Source organism: Hemitrygon akajei, chromosome 8 (assembly GCF_048418815.1).
Source record: "Hemitrygon akajei chromosome 8, sHemAka1.3, whole genome shotgun sequence".
NCBI classification, from domain to species: Eukaryota; Metazoa; Chordata; class Chondrichthyes; order Myliobatiformes; family Dasyatidae; genus Hemitrygon; species Hemitrygon akajei.
The window spans coordinates 170,754,699-170,775,029 of record NC_133131.1 but is presented as its reverse complement, the minus strand read 5'-3'; the positions used below and the strand labels follow the sequence as shown (position 1 = coordinate 170,775,029).

General features: G+C 47.5%; 3 protein-coding genes across 7 annotated transcripts in view; 2 read left to right on the top strand and 1 right to left on the bottom strand.

Moving 5' to 3' along the window:
- bmb (brambleberry) overlaps positions 1-2,782 on the bottom strand; it is a 56,659-nt gene extending 53,877 nt beyond the window's left edge. Inside the window, exon 1 of the mRNA XM_073055070.1 lies at positions 2,505-2,782. Within this exon, the coding sequence (XP_072911171.1) occupies positions 2,505-2,573 (69 nt within the window). The 5' untranslated portion in view covers positions 2,574-2,782. The remainder of the gene's footprint in view (positions 1-2,504) is intronic.
- Positions 2,783-2,878: 96 nt separating this feature from the next.
- pycr3 (pyrroline-5-carboxylate reductase 3) lies at positions 2,879-13,541 on the top strand. Of its 4 annotated transcripts, XM_073055074.1 has the most exons (7): positions 2,879-2,931; positions 3,004-3,039; positions 5,670-5,734; positions 9,134-9,313; positions 9,956-10,168; positions 10,759-10,851; positions 12,260-13,541. In XM_073055074.1, exons 1-7 carry the CDS (start codon positions 2,904-2,906, stop codon positions 12,440-12,442), a joined length of 798 nt encoding a protein of 265 aa, XP_072911175.1. In that variant the 5' UTR covers positions 2,879-2,903; the 3' UTR covers positions 12,443-13,541. The 4 variants fall into 4 exon arrangements, with proteins under 4 accessions (XP_072911175.1, XP_072911173.1, XP_072911177.1 ...); XM_073055072.1 differs by lacking the exons at positions 2,879-2,931; positions 3,004-3,039 and adding an exon at positions 3,801-3,992; XM_073055076.1 differs by lacking the exons at positions 2,879-2,931; positions 3,004-3,039 and adding an exon at positions 4,043-4,061.
- A 6,444-nt stretch (positions 13,542-19,985) lies between these two features.
- eef1db (eukaryotic translation elongation factor 1 delta b (guanine nucleotide exchange protein)) overlaps positions 19,986-20,331 on the top strand; it is a 34,775-nt gene continuing 34,429 nt past the window's right edge. The window contains exon 1 of one of the 2 annotated variants that reach the window (XM_073055067.1): positions 19,986-20,090. The gene's annotated coding sequence lies outside the window, so the exon portion shown is untranslated. The remainder of the gene's footprint in view (positions 20,091-20,331) is intronic. The other variant, XM_073055069.1, reaches the window with a different exon arrangement.

Genomic DNA, 20,331 nt, shown 5'->3' with positions numbered 1-20,331 from the left:
CAATTAGAAAGAAGTTTTTTTTTAAAAATCACTGATGTCTGCCATGAAATGTCCTGTTTTGCAGCAACAATACAGTGCAAGTTCAAGTTTTTTTTTGACATTCTATGGAAATGGGAACCATTGACATTTGGGCCGAGATCTTTCATCAGGACATGAAGAAAATAATTAAGTTGCTTAATATTCTCAGAAATTTTTGATGGTTGCATGAAAATTCAGAAGCATAAAATACCAGATAAACAAGAGGTTACTACTGCACACCAAGAAATCCACGTGGCATGAATCTGGAACAAGATCAGATAAAACCAAAAACCAAGAGTGAAATCTGCAAAGGTGAACCTGAGGCATTAACGCCGGGACCTTGTTTCCAAAACGACTTGGACAGGAATGTAGGGAACAGGATTAGTAAGTTTCAACTGACACAAAAATTGGATCCATAGTAAAGAACATTGTTTAAGGATGAAGCTGGACATACATTAGCTTTCTTGACCAAGGATCATCACCTTGTCAGTGGAAGGGTTTGTGAGCTCCTAAGATCCCAAGAGCACGTTGCCTGGCACTCAGCTCCTAGTAGGGTCACCCATGGTGGCAAGGTCAAGGGGGAGGTTCTGGACAAAGAGCAACCCAACCACGACCTCAGCAGAGGGTAATGACACATCACAACAGCAGTGAAGCAGAGGAAAGCTGCAGCAGTAAAGGGTCCTCCATCATCTTGCATTCCATGTGTGAGACCCTGATCTGTCAAGAACCACGTGGTGGCTGCCCATGTTAAACAAAGTCACGCACAGCTGTTCTCCATTAGGAGAACATCATACTTAACTCAAGCGATGACACAACTAAATCAGCTAGAAAGCTGGGTGGAATAGTGGCAGATAATTTAATTCAGCTGTGAGCTCATGCTCTTTGGAGGTCAAATTCTGGCAGAACAGAGTAAGTGGCAGGGACCTTATCAATGCTGAGGTACAAAGAAACCCAGGGGTGCATAGCTCCCAGAAAGCAAAGTTGAAGAACATAGTGAAAAGTGGTATTATAATCTTCATAGGCAAGGCACTGAGTACAAGAATAAGGAGTTCAGATTATAGTTGTACAAATATTGGTTAGACTACAGTTCACATATTCTGTGCATTTCTGGTCACAACACCACTTCAATGTGATAGCAGTATAGATTTCAGAAGTCTTTCTCAGAATGTTTTGTGGAGCAGACACAGCAGCTATGACAGGGAACTGGATATAAACTGCTTATTCTCACTGGAATCTAGCAGACTGAGGGGTGACCGTCTGGAATTTTATAACATTACAGAACAGAGGAATAAAATCATTTTCCCTCCCGCAGAGGGTGGTGGGTACATAGAACAAGCTGTCAGAAGAAGCTCAAAGTAGATTTATTATCACAGTATATATTGGTTGCAGAGTGGAGATACGTCTCTATCAAAGGCGCTTCCTCGCTAGCCTGCTGGTCACCCTTGGGCAAGGTGTAGCACTTGCCTAGGTCTCCCCCCTCCCCCTCGATCAGGGTCACGTGAAGCCATGACAGCAGGTGGTGGAATGTCATGTGAGCAGCTGGTGCACATCACAAGTCCTGGTGATGTGACCACTGACACCAGGCAGACAATCCCTGAAGAGTACTGATAATGTCTGGGGTCACCATTTTGTAAAGACACTGCCCAGAAGGCAGCAATGCCAATCCACTACTGTAGAAAAATTTGCCAAGAACAAACATGAAAGTTGTTCTATGGAAAGATCATGATTGCCCATATCATACAAACAAGCAACAGGTTACCACATTCTAACTTGAGATTCAGTTTTCTCCTGGTATTTACAATAGAATTTACAAAAACTACACAGACAACCAAGAACCAATGTGCAAAAGACAAACTGTGCAAATAAAAATTAATACTGTGAACACAAGCTATAGAGTCCTTGAAAGTGAGTCACTAGATGGTAGAATTGATGATGAACAAAGTTATCCACACCAGTTCAGGAGCCAGATGGCTGTAGAAACTGATAGGTGTTCTGTGGAACCTACTCCTCCAGTACCTCTTGGCCCAATAGTAGAGGCAAGAGGAGGACACATCCCAGATGGTGAGGGGCCTTTGATTTTGGATGACTTGGAGAGTCGGACAATGACTTGGCTTCTACAATCATCTATGTCAATAAATCCCACGGAATACATGGATAAAGAAATTCCTCCTCATGACTGTGACCTCTGAAGGCAAGCACGTCTTCCTTGCCATCCCATCTCCTTGTACTGTCAGGTCCAGTGAGCTATGGACACTTCTTCAGCCTTTCAATCCATGGTAGTAAGGAATTGATTACATTCTGGCACATATGACAATAAGGTTATCCAAATCTATAATGCCCCATTCTTCTGTCATTCCCCTGGCCGCATTGCCCACCAACCATCTCATCGCTTCCGAATTAGTAGTAGAGGCCATTCAGCCCATAAGGTCGATACTAACTGTCCCGGGGATCAGTCTGGGCTCTCCTCCGTCACCACGCCGACTCACCGCCTGTTGGCAGCTGTCCAGCTCCGGCCGGAGCGACTCGGCCACGAACTGTGGGTCAGTTGCGCTCATCCCGAAGGGAGGGAGCGGGGTGTGGGGGCTGGGGCTGGGGCTCGGCCACCGGACGCAGGAACCAGCCGAAGGCAGCGGAGCCACGGACAGCGATGAAACAGGCCAGACCGAGGACCAGGGAGCGATGGGAGCGGCCGGACACCATTGCCACCGGCTGACAGGACGAACGCCAGAGCCGCTCGATGGCGAGGCCTCACGGACCCGTCCATTTAAACCGGCCGCGCCATGACCCCCAGGTCACGTGCCAGAATACAGCCAATCATCTGCGAGTTTCTCTAGAGACCCGCCCCCTCAGCTCTGCACCGGCAGATATTGACATTGACAGGGCAAATGCACGCTCGCTGTGGGTTGTGTACAGGTACACCGACCCGGGCAGGATGTGGGTTGTGTACAGGTACACCGACCCGGGCAGGCTGTGGGTTGTGTACAGGTACACCGACCCGGGCAGGCTGTGGGTTGTGTACAGGTACACCGACCCGGGCAGGATGTGGGTTGTGTACAGGTACACCGACCCGGGTAGGATGCGGGGTCTGTACATACACCGACCCGGGCAGGCTGCGGGGTCTGTACATACACCGACCCGGGCAGGCTGCGGGGTCTGTACATACACCGACCCGGGCAGGATGCGGGGTCTGTAGATACACCGACCCGGGCAGGCTGCGGGGTCTGTACATACACCGACCCGGGCAGGATGCGGGGTCTGTAGATACACCGACCCGGGCAGGCTGCGGGGTCTGTAGATACACCGACCCGGGTAGGATGCGGGGTCTGTAGATACACCGACCCGGGTAGGATGCGGGGTCTGTAGATACACCGACCCGGGCAGGCTGCGGGGTCTGTACATACACCGACCCGGGCAGGATGCGGGGTCTGTAGATACACCGACCCGGGCAGGCTGCGGGGTCTGTAGATACACCGACCCGGGCAGGCTGCGGGGTCTGTAGATACACCGACCCGGGTAGGATGCGGGGTCTGTAGATACACCGACCCGGGCAGGATGCGGGGTCTGTAGATACACCGACCCGGGTAGGATGCGGGGATCTGCGGATTATTCCTCTTCACGCTGCCTGACCTGCTGAGTTTCTCCCTGATTCTGTGGATGTTCCTCTGGATTTCCAGCTTCTGCGGAATTCCTTGTAACCCCGAGACCCATTCACCTGGACATCCCAGGTACAAACGCCCCCACACTTGCAACACTTTTACAGGGTCAGAGCCGAAGTTTCCCCGCACCCTGGGTTGGTGTTGAACAGCCAGCTTTCCACCCCGGGAGTGCCACGGTCGGCCGCGGTGGCTGAGCTCCGCCGGGTGAGCGGCTGGTCGGCCAGCAGCCGGCAGCTGTCATGGAGGAAGAGCGGAGAGTGGGCTTCATCGGCGCGGGGAAGATGGCACTGGCCATCGCGGCCGGCCTCCTGGCCTCGGGTAAATGGCCTGGGCCGGAGTAAGGGGTAACCGGGGGTTGGCGGAGCTGAACCAGCACTCTCATTCTCTGTAGGTGGAGGTGTTGGCGGTGAGGGTGAGGTCGGGATATGGAGGCGATGGTCTCTGCTGGGTTGGGGAGGGATAACTCGGGGGGTGCGAGGGGGAGAGGTGTTGGCGGTGAGGGTGAGGTCGGGATATGGAGGCGATGGTCTCTGCTGGGTTGGGGAGGGATAACTCGGGGGGGTGCAAGGGGAGAGAGGTGTTGGCGGTGAGGGTGAGGTCGGGATATGGAGGCGATGGTCTCTGCTGGGTTGGGGAGGGATAACTCGGGGGTGCGAGGGGGGAGAGGTGTTGGCGGTGAGGGTGAGGTCGGGATATGGAGGCGATGGTCTCTGCTGGGTTGGGGAGGGATAACTCGGGGGGGTGCAAGGGGAGAGAGGTGTTGGCGGTGAGGGTGAGGTCGGGATATGGAGGCGATGGTCTCTGCTGGGTTGGGGAGGGATAACTCGGGGGTGCGAGGGGGGAGAGGTGTTGGCGGTGAGGGTGAGGTCGGGATATGGAGGCGATGGTCTCTGCTGGGTTGGGGAGGGATAACTCGGGGGGGGGGGTGCGAGGGGGGAGAGGTGTTGGCGGTGAGGGTGAGGTCGCCAGCCCTCTACATTGCCCTGTCTTTCGTGTAACCATCACCCTCTGCAATGTTATATTTGTCATCTTCCCCTGATTGTCGGAGTCTCCACATTTATCACTCCCATACAGTACTCTTTCTTGCAAAAGAGTCTCCCTAGAGTTTCCGGAAACCCTTTGAATGTTGCTTATTGCTATCCAACTGTTAAATTTGCATAAATATTTCCGGTACAGTGTCGCAAAATCATTCGTGACCCTAAGTGAGATTGGCTTTTACCTCTAATTATATTTTAAACTTCACCCTTTCCTCAGTGCATTGGGAGGCTTTGAATTCCCCCCCCCCCCCCCCCCCCCCCCGCTTTTTGGTCCTGTATTTTAGGGTTGAATTACCCGCGCCCTCTACCACTGTGTGTGTGTGGTGCCCAGGGATGCAAGGAGGTTTTGTCATTGAACACACCTCCAAAGACCGCTGCCACAGGAAATCAACATCCATCATCAAGTACCCCCACCTCGCTGGCCATGCTGTCTTCTTGCTGCTGCCATGGAGAAGGAGCTCCCCGCCCACCAGGTTCAGGAACAGTTGTAATCTGTAATCAGGCTCTTGTACCAGTGTGGATAACTTCACTCACCTCAACACCGAACTAACATCTGATGAAGGGTCTTGGCCCAAAATACCCACTCTATTCATTATCATAGATGCCGCCTGACCTGCTCAGTTCCTCCAGCACCTAGTGTGAGTTGCTCTGGATTTCCAGCATCTGCAGAATCTCTTGTGTCCACCAGCCTATGAGCCCACTTTCAAGGTCTCTACAACTCATGGTCTCAATTATATTATCATTTTTTGGTACTTGTACCATTTGCCTTTTGCACACTGCTTGTGTGTCGTTCTTTTGTTGATTCTATCGTGTTTCTTTGTATCCGCAATGAATGCCTGCAAGAAAATCACATGTATGTACTTTGATAATAAACTTACTTTGAGCTGTGTGAACACAGGCTCCAAGGGTCCAGAGTCCAGAGGTCGGAATTTAAAGCCAAAGACCTTTTCTTTCTTAGGAAATGTGAAGCCTGAACAAGTGATAGCTTCTGCTCCCTCGGACAAGAACTTGCAAAAATTCAAGGTGAGATTCAGTGAGCGGCCTCCGGATTGTAGCTTTCCACCCAAAGTGCCAGTTGGGTTGGGGAGATTGGCAGGTACAACACTGAGTACCGAGGAGATTTATGAGGATTTTGCTGGGACTTGGGGACCTCAGTTATTGGGAAAGACTGAATAGTGTAGGGCTTTATTCCCTGGAGTGTAGGAGAATGAGGGGAGATTTGATAGAGGTACATTACAGTGCAAAATTGGTGGATCCAGGTAAGGAGAAGTGACAGGCAGGTAGAGGAGGGGTGAGTGGAAGTAGCAACAGAGGCTGAGAGGTGATCGACACTAGAGATTTTGCAGATCAGAATCACTGGCAGACACTCAAATGGTCACTTTATTAGGCACCTCCTATACCTAATAAAATGTATGTACATGGTCTTCTGTTACTGCGGCCCATTCAGTTCAAGGTTCAACGTGTTGTGCATTCAGAAATGCAAGACCGAGGAGCTGATTATTGACCTCAGGAGGAGCAAACCCGAGGTCCATGAGCCCGTCCTCATCGGAGAATCAGAGGTGGAGAGGGTCAGCAACTTTAAATTGCTGGGCGTTATTATTTTGGAGAACCTGTACTAGGGCCAGCACACAAGTGCAATTTTGAAGAAAGCCTGGCAGCGCGTCTGCTTCCTCAAGAGTTTGCGAAGATTCAGTAGGACATGTAAAACTTTCGACAGACTTTTATAGATGTCCGGTGGAGACTAGCTGCATCACAGCCTGGTATGGAAACACAAGGTTCAGGAAGAGTCCTGACCCTGCAACCATCAGGCTCTTGAACCAGACCGGATAGCTTCACTTGACTTCTCTTGACCCATCCCTGAAATGTTCCACAGCCTGTGAACTCATTTTCAAGGACTCTTCATCTCATATTCCAGATTTTTGTTGCATATTTATTTATTTTTATTACTATATAATTATTCTTGTATTTGCAGTCTGTTGTCTTTTGCACACTGGTTATCCACCCAGTTGCTGAGGTCTTTCATTGATTCTGTTATGGTTATTGGATTTATTGAGTATGCCTGCAAGAAAATGAATCTCAGGTTGTATATGGTACCATATATGTACTTTGATAATACAGGCATTCCCCGGGTTACGAACGAGTTCCGTTCCTGAGTCCGTCTTTAAGTCGGATTTGTACATAAGTCGGAACAAGTACATCTGGTATTACTTAGCGTCAGTTAGTCAAACGTTTGTCTTAGTATATAATATATATTTTACCTTTCTGTGCATATAAAACACTTGAGAAACATCTGTATTCCAAAAATTAAACCACTGCGTTGTTTAGTAATAATTGTAGCTTTCATCGGGGCAGGGCCTTTCACATGCTCTATTATTCTCACTTTATCCTTTATCCTTTAAGATTGTTCTGATCGTTGACCAACTGTAGCCTAACGCTTTTCCAATGACCGATGGCGTTTCACCTCTTTCCAAACGCTTTATTATTTCCACTTTAGTTTCAATCGCGATCGTTTATCATCACCAGAACAGAAACACTGCAGGCGATGAGTCCTGAGCTCCGCTGGGTCCTAAGGACCACTGCACTGAAATTCCCCGGGTCCTAAAGTCCATCACACTGAGACAGGTTAAATGGGACAAGTGGGGGCTGTGCTGGGTTTGGATATTTGATCCTCCTCAATATTCCACGTGAGAATTTAAACTGGAGGTGGCAGTGTTTTTTTTACGAGGTCGAGTTGCGAGCTCAACATCAACCTGGCACGGATGGACAGTGCGCTCGGGAGCAGCCTGTCACTGGATCAAACTCAGGAACCTCCGTTCTTGAGCCCGGTGCTGATCTCACTGTGCCACCAGCTGACCGGAAAAGGGGGCGGGGGGGGGGGTCAGGGTGAATCTTGCTAAGAAAAATTTAAGCCAAATACAAAGTTACACACTCAACACAGTGTCAACGGCAACAACTTAAAATGGCAGGCGGCGTCATGATCCAACTTAAAATGGAGGACGGCGTTCTCCTTCCTCAGTTCGTAAGCCAGACGTTCGTAAATCAGGGACTATCTGTACATTAACTTTGAACTTCCTGTCAGCTTGAATCAGTCTGGCCAATCTCCTCTGACTTCAAGGTTCAATGCATTGTGCATTCAGAGATGCTCTTCTACACACCACCGTGTTGTAATGTTTGGTTATTTGAGTTACTGTCTCTTTCCTGTCAGCTTGAATCAGTCTGGCCATTCTCCTTCACTCATTGACAAGGCATTTTTGCCCACAGAACTACCACTCTCTGGTTTCTCACACCATTCTTTATAAACTCTAGAGACTGTTGTGTGTAAAAATCCCAGGAGATCAGCAGTTTCTGAGATACTCAAACCACCCCATCTGGAACCACAATTATTCTGTGGTCAAAGTCACTTAGATCACATTTCTTCCCCATTCTGATGCTTGATTTAAACAACAACTGAACCTCTTGACCTTGTCTACATGCTGTTATGTATTAAGTTCCTGCCACATGATTGGCTGATTAGATATTTGCATTAATAGAGACATAGAAAACCTACAGCACAATACAGGCCCTTCAGCCCATGATGCTGTGCCGACCATGTACTCATTTTAGAAATTACCCAGGGTTACCCAAAGCCCTCTATTTTTCTAAGCTCCATGTACCTATCCAGAAGTCTCTTAATATACTCTATCATATTCGTGCCTGCACCACTGTCACCGGCAGCCCATTCCACACACTCACCACCCTTGGCATAAAAAACTTGCCCCTGACTACCCCCCTGTACCTGCTTCCAAGCACCTTACAACTGTGCCCTCTCGTGGCAGCCATTTCAGCCCTGGGAAAAAGCCTCTGACTATCCACACGATCAATGCCTCTCATCATCTTCTACCCCTCTATCAGGTCACCTCTCATCCTCCGTCGCTCCAAGGAGAAAAGGCTGAGTTCACTCAACCTGTTTTCATAAGTCATGCTCCCCAATCCAGGCAACATCCTTGTAAATCTCCTCTGCACCCTTTCTATGGCTTCCACATCCTTCCTGTGGTGAGGCGACCATATACAGGTTTACCCAATAAAGTGGCCACTGAGTGTACATGGAAACAGACAGTGAAGCACGACTTAAGGACGTGCTGGGAAAAGCCCATAAGTGTCACCACACACTCCAGCACCAATGTGGCATTTCCACGATGCTTGGCAGATCAACACAGAACACAACAAACACAAACAAAAACAAAACAAGCCCTGCAAGCACTGAGTATTGCCTGTCACAGCCAGCAACATGGCGGTGTCCATTAAAGCTCTTCACCCACCGGTTGGCATCGATGTGGTGGGCTGAATGGCCTGTTTCCGAGCTGTGTGGCTCGATGAGTGGGGTGGCCTACCTTTCCTCCCTCCGGACTTCCTTCTTTTCCTCTGTGTGCTTTGGTCCAATAGGAAGCTGGGATGCAGACGACACACGACAACTTCAGTGTGGTGAAAAATTGTACCGTCCTTTTCCTGGCCGTCAAGCCAGCCATCCTGCCTGGTGTCCTGGAGAGCATTTCGCAATTCGTCACACCCGAGCACCTCGTTATCTCTGTGGCAGCTGGAATTACCGTCGAAACACTGGAAAATGTGAGTAGGCAGCTGTGTGCCGGAGGACCTGGTTTTCAAGTCACTCAGCCCACTATTTTGCCGAGTAAGCTGGGGGGAGATTTGCAATAAATGGACATATGCTTTTAAGACCATGAGATATAGGAACAGAATTAGGCCACTTGCCCCATTGAATCTACTCTGCCATTCCATCATGGCTGATTTATTTCCCCCCCCAACCCATTTCTCTTGCCTTCTCCCCGTAACCTTTGACCCTGGTGAATCACAAACCTATCGATCTCTACTTTAAGTATAGTCAATGACTTGGCCCCACAGCCATTTGCAGCAATGAATTCCACAGATTCATCACCCTCTGACTGAAGAAATTCCTCCTCATCTCTATTCTAAATGAACATCCTTGTATTCTGAGGATGCACCCTCTGGTCACCATTGGAAACACCTTCTGCTCTTTAGGCACTGCCTTTTTAAGGTGTCCCCAAAAGCTGTCTGCCTTGAGTTTTAGCCTCCCCTTGCTAATGAGGACAACCTTTCCGCACCCCCTCTATCCCGGCGTTTCAGCTTGCTCTAACCGTGGAGCGATTAACGAAGCATTGATGTGGTGATCACCTTTTGGACTTGTATTGCAGAGACTCCTTGGTGACAGTGCAGTACTTTTCTCCTCAGTGCCTGCCTGTGGACAGCAGGGTAGTGCGGATGATGCCAAACTTGCCGTGCGTGGTGCAGCAGGGCACCATAGTGTTCTGTCGCGGAACAAACTCCAAGGAGCAGGACGCCGCTCTCCTGAAGAGCCTCTTGTCTTCCCTCGGTGTGTGTGAGGAAACGCCGGAATCCTACATCGACATCCACACGGGAGTCAGCGGGAGCGGCGTGGCATACGTACGTACAGAGAGGGGCCATTTCTCTTTTTACTTCAAAGTCCCAGCATTTGCAGTTTCTGATTTTTAAGAAACGTAAGACATAGGAGTTGAATTAGGCCATTCGCACCGCCGTGTCTGTCCGCCACCCCATCGTGGTTCATTTATTATCCCTCTCAACCCCCTCCTCCTGCCTTGTCCCCATAATCTGTGGTGCCCTGACTAACCAAGAACCTCTCAACACCCTCTTTACTCTTAAATATACCCAACGACTTGGCCTCCACAGGTGTACGTGGCAGATTCACCACGCTGGTAAAGAAATTCCTCCTCATCTCTATCCTAAAGGGATGCCCTTCTATCCTGAGGCTGTGCTCTCTGGTCCTAGACTCCCCGCTAAGGGAAACATCCTCTCCACATCAGTTCTATCTAGGCCTTTCAACATTTGATGGAGATCCCCCCCCCCCAATTCTTCTAACTTCCAGCGTTCACAGGCCCAGACCAATTCCAATGTTCCTCATACATTAACCCTTTCATTCCTGAGATAACTAGTAAAATAAAATAAATTATTCTATTTATAATGCAATTCTTCCTCTGGCTCTCTCTTTCCCACAGGTTTACATGTTTGCTGAGGCTCTGGCAGACGGGGCTGTGAAGATGGGAATGCCATTCGAGCTGTCGAAGAAGCTGGTAGCGCACACACTAATGGTAGGTGACGTTTGGCCATTTCTTCAGTTCTGGTTGCCTCATAGGAAGGATGTGACCATAACATATAGGAGCAGAATAGGCCATTATTCAACCCATCGAGTCTGCTGCAGCATTCCATCAAGATTGAATTATTATCCCTCTCAACCCCATTCTCCTGCCTTCTGCCTGTAACCTTTATATCCTTACTAATCAAGAACCAGTGACTTGTCCACTACAGATTCACCACCTTCTGGCTAAAGAAAATCCTCACCTATTTTCCAAATGAGCCTCCATCTATTTTGTTCTAAATGGGCATCATTCTATTTTGAGGCTGTGCCCTCTGGTCCTAGTCTCCCTCGTTATAGGAAACATCCTTTCCACATCCACTTTGTCTGGGCCTTTGAATATTCCAGACATTTCAGTGAGAACACCCTCATTCTTCTGAACTCCAGTGAGCACAGGCCCAGAGCCATCAAACGTTCCACATACATTAACCTTTTAATTCCCGTGAACCTCCTCTGGACTCTCTCCCATGACTGTACATCTTTTCCTGGATAAAAGGCCCAAAGCTGCTCACAGCCTCAGCATTACATCCTTGCTTTTATATTCCAGTCCTGAAATTAATACTAACATTGTAATTGCCTTCCTTACCACTGACTCAGCCTCCAAGTGAACCTTTAGGGAAAGCTGCACGAAGACTCCCAAATCCCTTTGATTTTGTGGAAGCTCTAGGGAGGGTGCAGAGGAGATTTGCTAGGATATCATGAGAGGATAGGTTGAATGAGCGAGGGCTTTTGTCTTGGAACTGAAGGAGGATGAGAAGTGACTTGATAGAGCTGTAAAAGATGATAAGATTTCCCCCTCACCTCAAGCCTATGCCTCTAGTTTTTAGTTTCTTTTCCAACCCCTTGTTGTAGTAAGTGTCCTGACTAACCTGCTCATTGAAAGCCTCTCCCCTTAGGGAGGCAGGCGCTGGCCTGCGTAAAGGAGCACTGCAGAGGAAGAGGTTAAGACAAGTACAATAACAAGATTTAAAAGGCATTCGGACAGGCAGATGGGTGCCACCACAGCGTAGCAGTTAGCACAACACTATTACAGCTCAGGGCGTTTGGATTTCGAGTCCGACATCATCTGTGAAGAGCCTGTACGCCCACTCTGTGGAGGGCATGGGTTTTCTCCTGGGGTTCTGGTTTCCTCCCACAATCCAAAGACGTTCATGATTAGTAGGTTAATCGGTCATTGTAAATTGTCCCATATTTGGGCTAGGGTTAAATCGGGGGTTGCTCGATCTATGTTGGTCGCTGACACAAACACGCATTTCACTGTAAGTGTTGCTGTACAGGTGACAAACAAAATTAATCTTTAAAATCAGGCTGAATTTGCCGTCAGTAACCTCTTTCTCTCGCTTTGTGCTGTGTGTTTTTCCCAGGGAGCTGCAAAGATGATTATGGAGACTGGGGAACACCCGGCAAAATTGAAGAGCGACGTGTGCACCCCAGGTGGGACCACCATCCACGGCCTGTATGCGCTGGAGAAGGGGAATCTGCGTAGCACCGTCATGAGTGCTGTAGAAGCTGCAACGAACCGGGCCCGTGAACTGGGTAAACGATAAGCACCATGGCACCAGCGCTAATACCCGTTTTGCAGGCTTCAGCTTCAGCGATGTGGGAGAGTGGGGTGCTAATCCTCCTGATCCACATGAACTTAAGCTTTATCTTCATCAACCATCTGATCTCATTATTATAAATACTATGTACAGTGACGTCGTTACTGATTATCTCCTACCCGTGACGCAAGGCACTATGTTTAGGTAAAACTACCTTTTCTCAGATTGACTGGGAGATCATAGAGTCATACAAAGCCCTTCAGCCCATCTATTCTGTACTGAACTGTTATTCTGCCAATGACCTGCATCCGGAATATAGCCCTCCAACTTATGTAGTTATCCAACTTCAACGTTGAAATCAAACTTGTATCCTCTGCATCTGCTGGCAGCCTATTCAACATTCTCACCACCCTCTGAGTGAAGAAGTTTCCTTTAAGTGTTTCACCTTTCACCCTCAACCTATGACCTAGTTCGAGTCACCCAACCTCAATGGAAAAAGCTTGCTTGCATTTACCCTATTTATACCCCACATAATTTTGAATACCTCTATTAAATCTCCCCTCATTCTCCTATGCTTCAGAGACTAAAGTTCTAACCTATTCAACCTTTCCCCATAACTCGTGTCCTCAGGTCTTGGCAGTGACATCGCCTGGGACAGTCAGTGGAGTTTGTTTAGATTGAGCTTTGCAAAGATGGGAGGCACGGTAGCATAGTGGTTAGTGCGATGTTATTACAACTCGGAGCATCGGAGTTGGGAGTTCAATTCCAGTGCCGTCTGTAAGGAGTTTGTACATTCTCCCCTGAACCATGTAGTTTTCCCCGGGTGCTCCAGTTTCCTCCCACAGTCCAAAGATGTACCAGGTATGTTAATTGGTCATTGTAAATTGTCCCGTGATTGGGTTAGGGTTACTTGGGTTTGTCAGAGGCTGCTGTGGCAGCCCAGCTCAAAGGTTCTACTTGACACTGTATTGCTAAAATTAAAAAAAAATCAACAATGGTGATTGAATGTAAAGGACTGGTTTATATCTGATTAACTTTCCTTGGCAGTGCTGTTATTGGAGCTTGGTGTAGCCGTGTCATTAAAAGCTGGAAATTTCTTACGGTTTGTCCTTTTAGCAACAGTCCTTTGCTGGTTTTAAGAAAGGGGGAGTTTTTAGAATTGTCCCCCCCACCCCCACCCAGTTCTTCAGTTAACATGCAGTTAGTAGGGGGACTGGTTCCTTCAGGTTGTCATAGCTGTGGGAGGGGGGGTTGGTGGCTGGTAGTGAGGATAAGCTCCCATGACCTAATACATGCTTCCAATGACATGCATCTCAAATAGCCCTTCAAACCAAATCCAGCTCCTGGCCTTCACATATGGCTTAGCTACTAAACCCAGCAGAACCGCATCTACTGACAGAAGGGACAAAGGTGCTTCAGACAGATGAGGCCTAGCCGTCTTTGCGGTTCCTTTGGATTCGTCAGCTGTGTGGAGAAGGGGAGCCTACTTCATGGGCTTGCTCTCCATATTGCCCTGGCTTGCGTATCACGTAGACAAGTGGGATGCGACATCTGTGGTCAACCCTGACCAACAGAAGGGCCTCAGTAGGACTACAACACCTCCCCACCCCTTCAGTTAACACAAGGGATAGTACGTTGGAGCACTCCACAGACTAAGATCAGCAGGTGCTCAGGACAAAGTCCACCGTGGTCAGTGGGGTGTGAGACAGAGTTCAAAGTCCATCAATGGTGAGTCCTGGAGTTAATAGCAAAGATTGAAGACCAAAGTCGGTGAGTCCAAAAGTCAAGGTCCAATAGTCAAAGCCATTGGAGGCCTATCTGTGTGGGTGGGTGGGAGGAAATGGGATTCTTTTGCTGTTGTTGTTTTTTGCTGCTGTCATTGTCGTTTCTGCTGCTTGTGTTGTTCTGCTGAACATTGTGGACATACTATGTTGGCACCAGAACACGTGGCAACACTTGCAGGCTGCCCCAGCACACCCTCGGTCGGGTTGGTTGTTAACACAGAGGATCGGAGGAAAGCCAATGTCATTCCGCTGTTGAAATAGATAGATAGATAGATCGATACTTTATTCATCCCCATGGGGAAATTCAACTTTTTTTCCAATGTCCCATACACTTGTTGTAGCAAAACTAATTACATACAATACTTAACTCAGTAAAAAATATGATATGCATCTAAATCACTATCTCAAAAAGCATTAATAATAGCTTTTAAAAAGTTCTTAAGTCCTGGCGGTTGAATTGTAAAGCCTAATGGCATTGGGGAGTATTGACCTCTTCATCCTGTCTGAGGAGCATTGCATCGATAGTAACCTGTCGCTGAAACTGCTTCTCTGTCTCTGGATGGTGCTATGTAGAGGATGTTCAGAGTTATCCATAATTGACCGTAGCCTACTCAGCTCCCTTCGCTCAGCTACCGATGTTAAACTCTCCAGTACTTTGCCCACGATAGAGCCCGCCTTCCTTACCAGCTTATTAAGCTTCTAAACATTAAAACATTAAACATTAAGGTTCTAAACATAAACCAGGAAATTCTAGACTGGTGTGTCTGACTTCAATTGTGGGAAAGTTATTGGAAGGTATTCTAAGAAACTGGATGTATAAATATGTGGATAGATAAGGACTGATTAAGGATAGTCAGCATGGCTTCATGTGTGGTAGGTCATATCTAACCAATCTTATATAGAGTTTTCGAGGAAGTTACCAAGAGGGTACCAGAAGTTTCTTAAGATACATAACGTGTAAAAGAGAAGCAAGAGTGGGGACAACAAAATGGTGGACAAACTGAGCATTTTGCATCAGTCTTCACTGGGGAAGACACCAGCAGTACGGTGGAAGTTCCAGTTGTCAGGGGTCATGAAGAGTGTGAAGTTACCGTTACTAGAGTATGTAGGTAGATAAGTCACCTGGACCAGACGGTGTACACCCCAGGGTTCTGAAAGAGGTGGCTGAAGAGATTCTGGAGGTATTAGTAATGATCTTTCCAGAATCAGTAGATTCTGGAATAGTTCTGGAAGACTGGAAAATTTTAAATGTCACTCCTCTCTTCAAGAAGGAAGAGAAACATAAGAAAGGAAATTACAGGCCAGTTAGTCAGACCTGGTTGGGAAGATGTTGGAGTCAATTATTAAGGATGTGGTTTCAAGTGACTTGGAGGTACACGATAAAATAGGCTGTAGTCAGCCTGGTTTCCTCAAGGGAAAATCTTGCCTGACATATTTGTTGGAATTCTTTAAAGAAATAACCAGTAGTATGGACAAAGGAGAATCAGTTGATGTGTATTTGGATTTTCAGAAGGCCTTTGACAAAGTGCGACACATGAGGCTGCTTAACAAGCTATGAGCCCATGGTATTACAGGAAAGATTCTAGCATGGATAAAGCAGTGTCCTGCGCTTGGGTTCTCCTCCGTCGCTCCCGTGTAACAGAAGATTGCAAAGAAGCACTGGTCATTTGAAAACACTGTAATACTTGATCCCACAATATTCCTGTTTCCAACTTCATCATGGTTGAAAGTAGGCCACGAGCCTGTTGTCGACACTCTGCCTTCTGATCATTGTTATTTGAAATGTCACCCAAGACTTGTTTTATTGCAGAAAAGCTGTGTAAAAGTGCTTTTGTTGCATCTGCATGAGGTGAGCACCTGGTATCTGACATTCTTTCCACAACGGGCAAATGAGCACCACCATCATATAATGAAGCAGAAAGGAGATCCCACCGATAAGCAGAAACAGAAAATAATGTGTGTAGGCTTTCTACAAATTGAAAGAAGATTAATGCTTCTTGACAACATTCAGCAGCACATCTTCCAAGCAAATTTAGTGAATGTGCAAAACATGGAATGTAATCCGCAAACTCATTCAGCTCTTTAATTCGTGCTTGTAAGCCACTATACTTGCCACTCATGTTGCTGGCATTGTCGTAACTTTGACCACAGCAGTCTTTTTTATCAATGTCATTTTCCTTTAAAAAGTCAAGTAAACTTTGTATGAGCTGTTCAGCACTATGACCTTCCATATCCAAAAACTTCACAAATATTTCAAGTAGAACAGAGTGATCTAGGAATAATGGTGCATAGTTCCCTGAAGGTGGAATCTCATGTGGATAGGGTGGTGAAGAAAGCTTTTGGTATGCTGGCCTTTATAAATCAAAGTATTGAGTTTAGGAGTTGGGATGTAATGTTAAAATTGTACAAGGCATTGGTGAGGCCAAATTTGGAGTATTGTGTACAGTTCTGGTCACCAATTATAGGAAAGATATCAACAAAATAGAGAGAGTACAGAGAAGATTTACTAGAATGTTACCTGGGTTTCAGCACCTAAGTTACAGAGAAGGGTTGAACAAGTTAGGTCTTTATTCTTTGGAGCGTAGAAAGTTGAGGGGGGACTTGATAGAGGTATTTAAAATTATGAGGGGGGTAGATGGAGTTGATGTGGATAGGCTTTTTCCATTGAGAGTAGGGGAGATTCAAACAAGAGGACACAAATTGAGAGTTAAGGGGCAAAAGTTTAGGGGTAACACGAGGGGGAACTTCTTTACTCAGAGAGTGGTAGCTGTGTGGAATGAACTTCCAGTAGAAGTGGTAGAGGCAGGTTCGATTTTGTCATTTAAAGTAAAATTGGATAGGTATATGGACAGGAAAGGAATGGAGGGTTATGGGCTGAGTGCAGGTAGGTGGGATTAGGTGAGAGTAAGTGTTCGGCACGGACTAGAAGGGCCGAGATGGCCTGTTTCTGTGCTGTAATTGTTATATGGTTATTAAAAACTGGTCCAGGCAGCAAAACATAGCGCACAGTCAAAGTCAGCTGGTCCATATTAGATATATCTGGAGTAGAATCCAATGAAACAGAATAATACTTGTATTGCTTCACTTCACCGATAATGTGATCCAGTATGCTGGATCCAATCAGACTGATGAATTCCTCACATGTTGTTTTAGATAGGTGTGATTTATGTCCCCTTCCTCTGTCTGCATGAGCATTTATATGCTCTGCCAGAAAAGGGTCAAACCTGGCCAGTAATTCTAACAACCCCAAGTAATTTCCATTAAAATGAAAGGCCTCATTCTGCTAAAAACTGTACAACTTCAATTATTCACTCTAGAAGTGTGCGCTAATACTTTTGTTCAGTCTCCATTTCTTTCACAAGGTGGGAACAGACTCGTTTAGCGACACGAAACTCGCTGTCTAATCCGATCTTGTATGTTCATGAGCTGGTTCGGACTACCTAAACTCAGGAAAAAAATGAGGAATCATGAACTGGGTGACATAAAACTGTTGAGTCGCACATCCCTCGTCGCAGGCTCACCGCGGCAGCGCAGCCTCCAGCGGCGTAACAGCGCATGCCGCAGCGGCTTGGGAGCGTGGGAGGTAGCACAAAGGGTCACCACGACGCAGCAAGGAGCCAACACGCCTGCACACACACCATGCAGCTCCCCCGACATGGAAACAACAGCGTCGCCAGATCGTTGTGAGAATACGGTGAGATGCCGATTTCACCAGACTGCAGCTCGCAAGCATTTAGTGCGGGTCTCTTAGCATATGCTACTTTTGCTACGAGGTTAATCCGGCCCTGAACATGGTTGGACCAGGACAGACTGCAGTATTGGTGATGTTCCTCACTGGAAACCCAAAGTTCTCAAACTCAACACCATTGATATAGACAGGAGCATGTGCACCCCCCCCCCCCCCCCCAAAGTCAATAACCAGCTCTTTGTTTCGCAGATATTGAGGAATAAGGTGTCACTAAGCTCTCTATCTTCATCCTATACTCCACTCGTTATTTGAGATATGGCCCACCGCTACAAAACCGTAGATGGAATTAAGAGCAGAAACTGGCCACGCAGCCATAACCATACATGGACTAGAGTAGGGGGCTGAACGTCTTAAGAATTTAACAATTTCTAATAACCATCTTTTGCTCTCTGTGAAGATGGATGTACAGTACTTTTATTTTTCTTTTGAATTAATTTCAGCTTTCCCCTATGTCCAACGCTGCTTTTATTAATAGTACTGTATTGGTTATGCAAGCGATTGGTTAAGGCACACATCAACCATAGCCTACCGGTCAACCTCGATGCTTTTCAATTCACCTACCAGAGCAACAGGTCAATGGCAGATGCCATCTCTCTGGCACTACATTCCTCCTTAGAACACCTGGAGAATAAAGACGCATATGTAAGGCTCCTTTTCATTGACTACAGCTCTGCCTTTAATACCGTCATTCCAAATAAACTGATTCCTAAGCTCCGGAACCTGGGTCTTAGCACTCAGATCTGCAGCTGGATCTCCAACTTCCTCACAGACAAGACCCAGGCTGTAAAAATAGGGAACAAGCTCTCCTCTACAATCACTCTGAGCACCGGTGCCCCACAAGGCTGTGTACTCAGCCCCCTGCTGTACTCACTGTACGCCCATGATTGTGTAGCCAAGTTTCCATTGAACTCAATATATGTTTGCTGATGACACCACAATTGTAGGCCGTATCTTGGGTAATGATGAGTCTGAGTACAGAGAGGAAATTAAGAACCTGGTGGCATGGTCCGAAGACAATAACCTATTCCTCAATGTCAGCAAGACGAAGGAACTGGTTGTTGACTTCAGAGGGAGTAGCAGACCGCACAACCCCATCTACATCGGTGGTGCACAGGTAGAACAGTTCAAAAGCTTTAAGTTCCTTGGGGTGAATATCACAAATGACCTGACTTGGTCTAACCAAGTAGAGTCCACTGCCAAGAAGGCCCACCAGCGCCTTTACTTCCTGAGAAAGCTGAAGAAATTTGGCTTGTCCCCTAAACCCTCACTAATTTTTATAGATGTACCGTAGAAAGCATTCTTCTAGGGTGCATCACAACCTGGTATGGAAGTTGTCCTGTCCAAGACCGGAAGAAGCTGCAGAAGATCGTGAACCTAGCCCAGCACATCACACAAACCAATCTTCCATCCTTGGACTCACTTTACACCACACGCTGTCGGAGCAGTGCTGCCAGGATAATCAAGGACACGACCCACCCATCCAGTACACTTCTTGTCCCACTTCCCTCCGGGAGAAGGTTCAGGAGCTTGAAGATTCGTACGACCAGATTTGGGAATAGCTTCTTTCCAACTGTGATAAGACTGCTGAACAGATCCTGACCCGGCTCTGGGCCGTACCTTCCAAATATCCGGACCTGACTTGCACTACCTTACTTTCCCTTTTCTATTTTCTAATTATGATTTATAATTAAAATTTGTATTATATTTACTTCGATTTGTACTCCAGGGAGCACGAAGCGCAGAAATAAATCTCACTGTGATGATTGTACGCTCTAGTATCAATTGTTTGCAGACTAAGTACAGTAATTGCTTCCCCTTGCAACTTTAATTTCCGTCCAGCTGGCCAGCCGGGCGCATCCAGCATTACTTCAGAATTAATGGTACCGATACCACAAAATTCACCATGTGCACTGTGACTCGATGCTGAAATCGGCAGGTAACAAATTGAGAATGTAACTTGAAACTTTAATACGCGCTGTGCCGGCTGCTGATTTAACGCATGCGCATCTTCCCGGTCATCTTGCTGCGCACGCGCGGCGGGGTCAGGGTGCGCAGGCGCGGTCTCTTGGGTTTTCGGTGCGGGCTGAGGCGGCGGCGCGGCAGGAATCGGTGTGAGTGATCGGTGGGTGCGGCCGGGTGTATACCCGTACCCTTCCCCTGCCCCGCCACGGGAAGCTGCGCTCAGGTTCCGGGAGTGGAGGGGTGGGGGCAAATGAGGGAGTATGATTGTCAACGGCACCACCGGGTGGCAAGGTGGCCGTTCATTCACCGCCGGGAAAGCCACGTGGTCTGGAAACGATGGGGGAGGGGAGGGGTGAGAACGGGGTCCGGAGGGTGGGAGAGGGGGAGAACGGGATCTGGAG

Coding starts and splice junctions, on each gene's coding strand:
- pycr3 (XM_073055072.1), top strand. CDS start 3,914: ATGGAGGAAGAGCGGAGAGTGGGCTTCATCGGCGCGGGGAAGATGGCA. Junction 3,993..5,669: donor GGCCGGCCTCCTGGCCTCGG/GTAAATGGCCTG, acceptor TTTCTTTCTTAG/GAAATGTGAAGCCTGAACAA. Junction 10,852..12,259: donor TGGTAGCGCACACACTAATG/GTAGGTGACGTT, acceptor TGTTTTTCCCAG/GGAGCTGCAAAGATGATTAT.